An 11,264-nucleotide genomic window follows, 5' to 3' on the forward strand; every position below is an offset into this window, starting at 1 on the left:
TTCTGCTCCTGCTTAGCGTTCAGCATACAGGGATTGGGACGACTGGTTCGCCCATTATCAGTATAATGTGACCGGGTGGGATATGTTTGCTTGGTGTTTTCGGTGGCATGCTTCAGTGTTATAGCACTATAAAAAGGGCAACAGTTCCACTATACAAGAAGACACAACATGAATATACCGCAGTCTCCCAAAACACACACCTCGCACAACATACATGCAACACATCGCATACATGAGGGGCCGTCCTTAAATGACCATAGCTGTTAATAGGACGTTAATAAATCAAACAAACAAACAAACAATATTTAATCAGACGAATATAGATAGTCTCCATGAAGTTTACTGCGTATTATAATTGTAAGTGCGTACATACATAAAATATATTGATATGTTGCAGGAGGCTACATGTATGCTGAGGGGAGTGATGGTAACCAAGGAGACAAATGCAGTCTAACCTCGATCGCGTTCACTCCCACTTCCGGCCAAAGTTTATCTTTCTTCTATCATATGTACGCAAGCCAATTCTGGGTGGACACTGGAGGACTAGAGGTCATGACCTATGGCGTCACCTCTGGTGTGGAGACACGACTTTGGTTTAACAATACGTCAACGGGCAACGTATGGACGGCAGCATGTGTTGACCTTCCTATAAGTCAAGAGGTCAAGGTCATATTTCGTGCCTCCAGGACTACGGCCGTTGATAAATACGACGCTGACATATCAATTGATTTTGTGACTTTACAAAATAAGACATGCACAGGTAAATAATTACACTTTTGAAATTTAAGAAGAAAGATAAAATGATATGCTAACTAGAAAAAAGTGAATATTATTAATATTGATTAGATAAACAAATGTAAAGTTATTTTAAAATATCTTATTGAAAATACTAGTTATCAATAAGTGATTAAAAGCTTAGGAAATATGTTAAGGTATTAAAGATATTCAAGAAATTATGATAATGAAAACCATCTGTTATTACTTTTACCTTCGTATAGATCCGTTGGCAACAACAGTAGCATCTCCTCCAGATTCAACAACTCTTAGTCCAGGTAAGCGTCAAATTTAGATGTAAATTAAGTTTCGTTTTCATGGAGGCTTTTGATATTTTTTCCCTGTATTTGTATAGAATTGTCTTGATAAATGTCAAATATCTTAATTTTTAATTTGTGTGCATTTACAAAAATTGAATATAATGAATTAAAATTCAAAACGTTTTTTACTTATTCATAACAATTGAGGAAGTCTTCATTAGATTTGACAAAATTTTAATCGTAATAAAAACAGTTGTTGTTTCTGTTCATGAGATGGAAACATTTGATACTTCTGGTGTATCTGAAACAGTATTAATCAAAAACAATCGAAAAGAAGAGGTCAATGTAATATAAGATAAAAATGAATCTTGTTTTACAATGATATTTATGCTATTTGACTTATGGTAATGACAAACGAATCATTTTTTTTGCAAATATCAAACGTTTAGTGTGTGTAAATTATGCCATCCTTCAGAGTAAAACTTTGTTTTTACAAAGTAAAATAATTTGTAATAATTTAGAGTAAAACTTCATAATTTGTTTTTACATTTAAAGGTGGTTGCCGGTCGGATCAATTTACCTGCGGAAATGGCCTGTGTATTCCATTAGCTGACCGCTGTGATACGATCAAAGACTGTTTAGATAACAGTGATGAGACGAACTGTCCTGTGGGATGATTGGTCATTTACAGAATTACAAATGTTTTATTTCTATGTTAAAGTTTTGGCTTTAGCCGATATACTCTATAACATGTATTGTTCGTCCTTTGGGAATTTTCGTTGTTTTCTGTGGAACCAAGAACAAAAATAACGAAGTGATGAGTTATATGCTATTATTATTGCTATTCTACAGGACATCAGCAAATATATTTTCCCACGATATACCCTAAATATCCAAACCACGGGAGAAAGTGCCCCACAAACATTTCATGTTATACAGTATGGAGAATATGCCAGTAACATCAAATACCATATTGGTGTACTAGGACAAATATATTTCATAAATGTATTGTCATACGGTGCTATCTGCAATGCAGTAAGATGTTTTGTGCTTATATATTCCTCGTCAGATGTATTTTAGGTTTCCGAATATTCATAGGTGTATGCCTTTTGTGCTGTTTGAAGTGATGTTACGTGTTGTGAGATTATAAAAGAACAAACGAATATGTTCCCTTTCTGTATAATGTGTTTATGAACATGCTACAAGGGTTCGTCTTGACATGGATTTTTAAATGTTTAGTGAAAACAGCATATGCAGTAATCCGGACGTCGATAATCCGGAAATCTCACAATCCGGACTGAAATATCAGGATTTAGATTCGAATATTTGAAAAGTAAACAGAATCCTGCAGTCCGGAAAGTTTGCTAAACCATAACTGCACAGAGCTATAATTATATCATTGAATGGAGTAAGTTTGTTCTTCACTGTTATTACTTAATTTCAAATATATGACGTATTTGTCCGTCCATTCATCTGATTTTATAAAGCCATTGTGATAATGTCATGGGTGGACAGGCATTCATGTTGAATTATCAAATGTCATGTTTTTATTCACATTTTTACCATTAGTCTGAAAGTTGCAATTTTTAATTATATCATTTTACTATTTATAAACATTATATTCTGTCATAAACTTTCATTTCTCGTATCTAAATTCATTCCAGTTTTTCACATTCCTATCATCAATTTTACACTCATAAGATTATAAATTTTTAGAATTTATTTTATAATTCTTCGACAACATTTTATTTTCATATTATAGATATTTAGATTTTGTTTCCTGAAAAAATGATGAAATATGTTGTCTGTAATTGTTATATTCCTCAAAGTGTTTTTACAAAATACCAATTTTTAGTTTTACACAACTTTTCCTTATACATTTAATGTCCATTGTGTTCCATTCCGTCTTTTTATATAAGCAAGTTATCTGCTCTTGTGGGTACCTGATGTCGTCATGGTTTTGTGAGCATAACGTCATACCATTATGTTCCGGAGGAAACGATGTGATTTTCACTCACAAAATAATGACGTCACGTTCAATATTTTCCCTCAAGGGAAACAACTTTGTAATATGCTAAGACAGGCTATTAGATGTATAGTGAGAATAATGTTTTCTACTTTTACGGTTGTGACTACAAGTTCAATAAATTGTTTTACTAATGTTGATTATCAATCATTGTTAAAGTGATATTAAATTAATATATATATTTTTTATATACGAGCGTTACCATGACTAGATAGAATATATTTATAACGGAGGATACAATCAGTATTGCTCAGAGATATATAATATAGTATTTTGCATTTTCCATTGTTTCATGTTTGATACAGTCAAATCTATAATGACAACGCATGGGACACGTATGGGAAGCCAAGTACTCAATATAAACACAACTGTTTTGATATTTGTTATTTTGGACCATTAAAGGTGTTCATGTTAAGCAGAGGTGATGTTGACAAAGAATTGTTTCTGAGACAGGTATGACATTAGTTTAAATTGTACGTTAATGTTTGTTCGGGTTTCATGGATATTTATCACGTTGCTAAATCGATTAATGCCAACCCAAATATCTAGAAAAGGAGTAACTCATTGTTATGCTTCGAGTTGATTCTAGTGTGACATTTTAGCTAAACCAGCAAAATGAAAATTTCTACACGTGTTTTTTGTTGTTGTAAGGGACGCATTTGCATCTTCATAGGGATATAATTATCCAATTCATAATCAATTATATCCCTCACTTTGCCTTAGGGCTTAATTCTTTAAAAATATGTACTGTGGAATAAAGGTATATATTTCTATATGAAATACGCAGTTAAATAATAAGACAATTGAATACTTATGTATGTTGTACAGAAGAGCCTATGCTCAAATTAAGGATGAATCGAATTCACCAAAAGGAGACGAGTGAAGTGTGCATGAGTTGTTACATAAAATCGATGGTACTATATGTTTCGCTCCCAGTGAACCCTATGATAATTTAATATTTACATGAGTTTACAAAAATAGCCTTAATGATTTTAAGTTTGTGCCATGGTTCACGATACCACACACGTAGTAGAATATGTATTTATAAATTGTGTAATGACTGCACTGTATGTCTCCGTCTCTGTCTCTGTAAGTTTTCAATTTTCAAAATGATGCAACTGTTTAACAGTGAATAGTGTTGATATAAATGCAAACTCTATTTCGGCGTGCTACACATTTTGACGTAAGTTCAAAATAACGCTCGAGCAGGAGTCCAAAGGGAATACTTGTTTAGTAATTGCAATATTGTCGCTACGTGTGCTTTATTTATTCGCAATATGTTGAATACGCGAAAAGTGTTTTTCAGTATTTTTCTGCCTGTTTGTCCATATTTAGTCCTCTTTATATTTTCAAATTATTTTTTCTTTATATTTTCAAATTATTTTTTCTTGTGAAATAGCTTCCTTTTCTTACAAACAGCTTTTAATATTATTTGAAGTTGAAATAGTAATAAGCGCAATTAAATAAGACTAAATAACAATAGAAGAAAAAACAAACAAGCCTGGTTTGTAAAAAAAAATAAACATATTATGTCATGAGAATCACTATTTCAAGAGAAGCTCATTCCACCTAACACCATGACTAGTTATCGATCTTATAATGTTCATACCTTCATTACTTTAATTTACTTTACGTGTTAATCGGTACAGCTGTGACGAGTCGAATGAAAAATTTATACATTGACTATAAATGGCCTACAAAATTGTCTCACCTTCATAAGTAGTCAATATATATATATATATATATATATATATATATACATTCTAAGCTTACATCTAAATTTTTTCAGGTGTGAACGCGCCGAAGGTACAGTTAGCCAGCTATTATAGAGCATATTCTCTTAACATGACAAATTGTACATTAGAAAAGCGTTTTAAAGAGTTATGCATATAGTTTTCGTACATATTGCCAGTTTTTTGATCTCATCACTGATACTAAAAGACTACTTGTTTTGGTTATGGGAATTAAATCTAAAATTTTAGATTATAACTTGTAGATGAAATGATAGTGTGAAGAATATCATGTTTGGTGGGAAGTTGCTGGTCGACAATGTTCTTACTTCGTGACACAAAAAATCATGGATTAATCTATTTAACATGATATCATGACTTAATTGTTTTTTAAGTAAAAACATCCGTATATTTCTTTACAAAACTAGCAAACGACATCCTCAATATTCCAGGAGTCACTATCACTTTCATTATATGTACCACTGTGATTAGTCTTCAGATTTGCTATTACATATTTCACGGTTAATTATAATGTTAATTATGATTTCCGTAAGAACTTTCTATTTCAGTAATTAGTTGAAGTATTATATTACTAGAAGTAAAATGTATTGTTACACAAGTCACACCTTTAGTTTGCATTTATTGACGGTACCAGGTCATCTCGAGTCTAATGTTTAACATTTTGTGAGGAGGTGGAGTTTTTGTTTAATCATCCTTATACTGTTATAAGAAAAACGTTTTCGATATTCCGTCGATTACCTCACAAAGTTGTTAAATTAAAAATAGATCTTATTCCTTTTCAATGAATTTGCATACCAAATATTTAAAATATGAACTTTTTATTCGGTTGATATTTGATTCTTTTAAGTGTGTACAACACAATATTGACCTCCCCAAGGTTTTATTATTGATTTATCTGATATGTCATTGTGTTATGTAACTTATGTAATAATTCATGTTATATTTTGTAAACGTTTTATGTTTGTTGTATATCGTATTTTAATACATTGCACTATATATATTTTCATATGGCTTTATCTACATGTCATCATACTTGTTTTCCATTGTTAGTAAAATGGTAGGTATTTTAAAGAATCTAACGTTATTGTATTAGCCTTGTAAATGCATTTATATTTTAATAAATGTACACACGCAAAATTGCCATACATGAATTACACGTGTGAAACGCAATCTGTATTTTCATGCTGTAAATTTGTCCGAATCATGTTAAAGATTGAGTTTGGATCCTTGCGTTAGCATCTTCTTTGTACCGCATCCGGGATGGTGTAATTTGTACTTATTTCCAAAACTAAATAATTCAGATATCATTTACGCAAAGAGATACCGACACTTAGGATGAAAAATAATACATCGTTTGTTACTCAACATTAAGAATCACTTTTAAAAAAACTTCATTTTATTTCTTAATTTAGGATGTTTTTCATAATGTATATATGAATCATGCGTTTCTCATACGTGAAAGAAATGTCATGTAAATTGCATGATAATCATATGTGAATGACATGAAAAATATCATATTATTTCCGCGTGAAATGACATTAAATTCCATCATGAATTACATGTGTGGCACTTCTGCCTGTGTAGTGTTGCGTTTGAAGAAGACTTTGCGTAAATGCATATTCCGTCTTTGCATATTAAAGAGTTGTCAATCATTACGAGTAGACATGGATTATGACGCCATGTGTTTGTGAGTATAACGTCACATTCAAAGACTACGACGTGTCGTACACAAAATAATGACGTCACAATCGATATAATCCCATGAGGGAGAGATAACTCCGTAATATGCAAAGACAGATTATTAATGAAAGAATAAATATAGCTAGTTTTTGTATCCAAAGGACGAGATGTTTACATAATTATGCAGAGATGCTCAACTAATTTTATAAGCTATTTATGTCATTGTTAAAGTTATTTTGCCGATTTGATAATAAACACGAATATGCTTTTATGATGTTGATATTTTTTTTTTAAACATTGGCGTTTTTTTCATTAAGGGTCAATCAAAGGCAAGTTACAGTGTGCATTTTCCACAGCATACATTGTTGAAAAAATCATTGTTTTAAATGGCAAATGATACAAAAATAGAAAAGTCTTGAATGGTATTTTTCTTGCAGCTAAATTTCATGCATCTTTTCATCTATAATTAAATCGCAGAATTGTTATGTTTTTGATATCATTGGTAATTTCTCCAACTATAGAATATCTTCATAATCAAGGTACATATCTATGTAAGTTTGTGTTTAACATTAATTAACGTAATAAGCCATGTGTAGTTTAAAGAAAGGATTACTAGATTAGACAAACAAAAGAAAATAAAAAAAAAAAAAAAAAAAAAAAATTAAAAAAAAAACCGACAGAATATTATGCTCTAATTACTCATAGGTTAGGTTCTTAAAGGATCCTAACTTTAAATAATTAGTAAACGTTAAAATAAGTGGTAAATTATCGTCAGTATATTGCATGTACCTGTTACCTGTCGTCGACGTCTTTCAATATGCCATAGGCATCTCTAACGAATTTGTATATATAATTTTATCTTCGTAAACAATGATTTAAATGTTACCTAATAATATTGTTTAGTCTTTGCTTGGTAAGATTTATCATATTTACGTCCAATTAACAGCCATTTAAGGACGGCCTTCCATGTGGTGTGTTCGGTGTTTAAATTACCGGGTGTTTTTTTGGGAGACTGTTTAGTTTTGCATATAAACATTTCATAGCACTGTTAATGGCACCATATATTTGTTACTATTTTAAAATGTATTCTAACCTTAAATTAAATCTCACGGAACATTTTGAAACGAAATGAAATGCGTAAATGTTGACTTTACGCGGATTGGTTTTATTAGATCAAGGACCTATTACCAGCTAGAGTCATTTAAGAAAATGTTAGGCTTGTTGGTGGATAAATTCAGTTAAAACCACCAATCATCGGTCAGTAGGAGTAAATAAACATTTTCATTCCACTGGCTCAGTCAGACATGTCATAACTATTAACGGAAACAGATGTGTAATAATAAAATAATCGGAATATTACAATTTTAAGTATTTATATTGTCAAAAGCAGTAAAAACTATAATGACATATATAAATTTTCCTTTTATTGTATCTTTAACATATTCATAATGCAATTACGCAACAACATTGCCAAACAATACCACTCAAAAGAGATGGTTGTAAGATTAAATAACCGTCATAGGTGCGGAGGGTATTTCAACGGTACAATTCATGATAAAGTAGAGGCGTTTACAATCGTGAATGAATTCGTTTTCAATATAAGATGTTAAAATTCAATAATTATTATTCGGTTGTTAAAATGAATAGGAATTACATTATAGTGTTACAGTATACACATTTAAAGCGGGCTTAAAAGGCTTCCATTAGTGAGTGAGTCACCAGTATATAATTATCGTTGTTCTGCCTGGTAACGCAGCCAGGTGCCGACGTCAGAATGACAACAGGTAAATCGTTATTTATATGTGGGGTGATAGGTGCAGACACGGAGATGTCCGGAAACGGGCGGAGTTTAACGAGACAATTCACGACATGTGAATGTGTGGGAGTGCAATTCAATTAAATCAATCACTTCATGCGAACGTGTACAGGTAAATTGGAGAAGGTGATGAAATCAATCAATGGAATTGCAGTAGATATAGTTAGAACAAACTATACGATTGAGAAAACAAAATGGTATTGTGTATTGTAGAAGGATTTCCATACAATCGTATGGTAAGATGGAACGTTGATGATTTTAATCAGTTTAAGAGAAAAAAATAACAAAAACAAAAATAATCCTTTCACAAGCATTATTGTTTTTTCGTTGTTTTGCCAGATAAATAGCTATCTCTTATTTCAAACTGTACTAAAAGATCATACGATCAGTGTCGTACCTATATATATCACCCGATTACGCATGTATTGTATTATAAAGTATTTTCGACCACAGAACGACCATAAATCACATAAATTTCGGTCTTCTGATATAGGTTAGATATGTCATTTTCTTTTCCTATTTATATAATCCTATCTAAGTATTGTTACATCAGCGATCGATGATCAAAATTAGACACTGAATAAAAATGTATTCATCTTTGTAGTGGATTAGTTATATTTTTCTACTGATGAATGATAAGTTCATAGAAGACATTTCGAAAACTTGTTTTCAATACGTATCATTTGAGATATGTTTATGTTTTTTGGGGTATCAATCATAACTTTGGATATATTGACTAGATTATAATTCATAAGATTAAAGAATTATTGACTACCAAACGAACATATTTGTTATAATGATAGCATGTCGAACACGTGGTCACCATTTTGGGTAAAAGTCACAAACCTCCGATACGGAGCGAGACTGGTCATGCTATCTACCAAAGTATTTAATTTTAATTTCTAACGCAGCTGTATAAACACGTTTAACATTTTTGCATTCATTGGATCAATATCACAAATTACGTTTAACATTTTTGCATTCATTGGATCAATATCACAAGCTTATGTATAGGTATGAATTTGTTCATATGATGATAATTGTATTTGATGAGCTTTCAATTTTGAAATGAATAATTGGAAATAGAAACAACTGATAGATGTATGTTTTTTCTTTGTATGATTGAATAGGTGTCTAACGATGGTGCGCTTATCTTAGGTAGTTTATTTTTATTTTATTTTATATGTGCAAGTAAGTATGCAGGTATGTTATGAATACTTATTCATATTGATATAAAAGTTGTACTGCGCAATCATAGGTTATGTAATAGACCTATAATACTTAGAAATACGCCATTTTGGATCATCAATTTTTTCAATTCTAATTTTGAGAAAACTTTAATGATAAAGGCATATATCAAAAGCATTTTTACGAGTAAAATATTAATCTCTTCGATTCAATATCGTCATCATATTTCATATAGTTAACCAACTTTCGGCTACTGAATTTCGTGATCTCCATTTCAAAACAGATTCACGAAGTTCAACGTTCGCGGACTTAAAAGTTGAAATGGAATTACATCAAAATAAATAATGAAGATGTTAATTCACAGAGGTAATTTAGGGGAATTCGCGAAAGTAAATCGCACACGATGGAATGTTGATTTACATTAATTAAATAAACGGAAATTCCAAGTAATCTTATCAAATGAAAACTAAATGTGTGTTTGCGTAGAAATAAAGGAAAGTCTGATATTAAGAAATAACACAGACCTGCATTATACATGTGTAATTGCATGTCCGTACGCTTCCGTATCTATTAATATACATTTCTTCAGATGTTTCAATGTATAATGTCAATGTGATAGATCATGTCTCATCTGTGACGTAACAACTAACAGTGATAAGTATGCGACTGGCTGTACAGAATTTACAGGTGAACAGTAGAACACGATTGTCATTCAGCCCAGCCTGTATTTGTAGTTTAGGGCAGGTTTAGTAAAAAATAAAAAAATATAAAAATACAAACAAATGATTTGTATTCAAGTAAACTTCAAACATGATGATGACAGTTTTTGGTCTAGTTCAACAACAGCTTGGATCCTGTACAAAGACTGCATTTATTAGACAAATACATCAAGGTAAGCTGGCGCGACATAATGCATTTCATATGACGTAATACATTGCAGCTTGTCGCACATTCAATCTCCAATCTGTCAGGTGCATCATGGGAGTTTTATATTGCACTTCCGCCATTTTTGGTAACTACAAACGATATAGATAAATTCACCTTATCTTCAGTTAATGGATCACCTTTGACGTAAATGTTTTTTTTATAGATATATAGATATATGAATACATTTTCTGTCGGCGTGTGTTTGTGGTTAATAAACCATGAGCGTTATTTCTCATTGATTTGAGTTTCATTGTTATCCGTTTAAATTTCGATAGGAACGCGCTAAAATAAAATTATATCATCATTTCTGGTAATTCATTCGAGAAATTGTGCTGAATTTTTTTATGAATGAAACATTCTTCAAATAATTCAAATCGTACTATGATAACATTAAATAGTAAAAAATAAACTGTCACTATTAAACTATTTGGTTTGGTTCCATCATATTAACGTCCCACTGTCATTCAAGGACGTCAAAGGTTTAATTGATGGAGGGACACCAGAGAGCACAGAGAAAAACCCACCGACCATCGTTCAGAGCCAAGTCTAAAGACAAGACAATTATATTTCTGAGTTAATAATAAGATATGTCAGTGGTGTTTCTGAGTGTCGAGTTTCAGAATTAGATTTATGCCAATTTGGTAATGTAAAAGCATGGAAATCGTATACCTGAGTATCAACCGAATCTATTTTTTTTTAAATAATTTTTGTGACTTGCTTTATATGTTTTTTTTTTTTTTTTTTTTTTTAAACAGTACATTTTATTTTCAAAAACGAAGACAATTTTTTCTACAAATCTTGTCCTCTCACAGGAGGACTTTCACATATCATTCTCCTTTCAT

The 11,264-nt window shown here is 31.3% G+C and overlaps 1 protein-coding gene across 1 annotated transcript in view; it reads left to right on the forward strand.

The window, feature by feature from the left end:
• Positions 1-4,420, forward strand: part of LOC138309731 (uncharacterized) — a 44,440-nt gene extending 40,020 nt beyond the window's left edge. Inside the window, exons 41-43 of the mRNA XM_069250950.1 lie at positions 398-760; positions 999-1,052; positions 1,590-4,420. Coding sequence (XP_069107051.1) covers positions 398-760; positions 999-1,052; positions 1,590-1,711 — 539 coding nt within the window. The 3' untranslated portion in view covers positions 1,712-4,420. The remainder of the gene's footprint in view (positions 1-397; positions 761-998; positions 1,053-1,589) is intronic.
• Positions 4,421-11,264: the final 6,844 nt, after the last annotated feature.

Source organism: Argopecten irradians, chromosome 15, assembly GCF_041381155.1.
Source record: "Argopecten irradians isolate NY chromosome 15, Ai_NY, whole genome shotgun sequence".
Classification (NCBI taxonomy): Eukaryota; Metazoa; Mollusca; class Bivalvia; order Pectinida; family Pectinidae; genus Argopecten; species Argopecten irradians.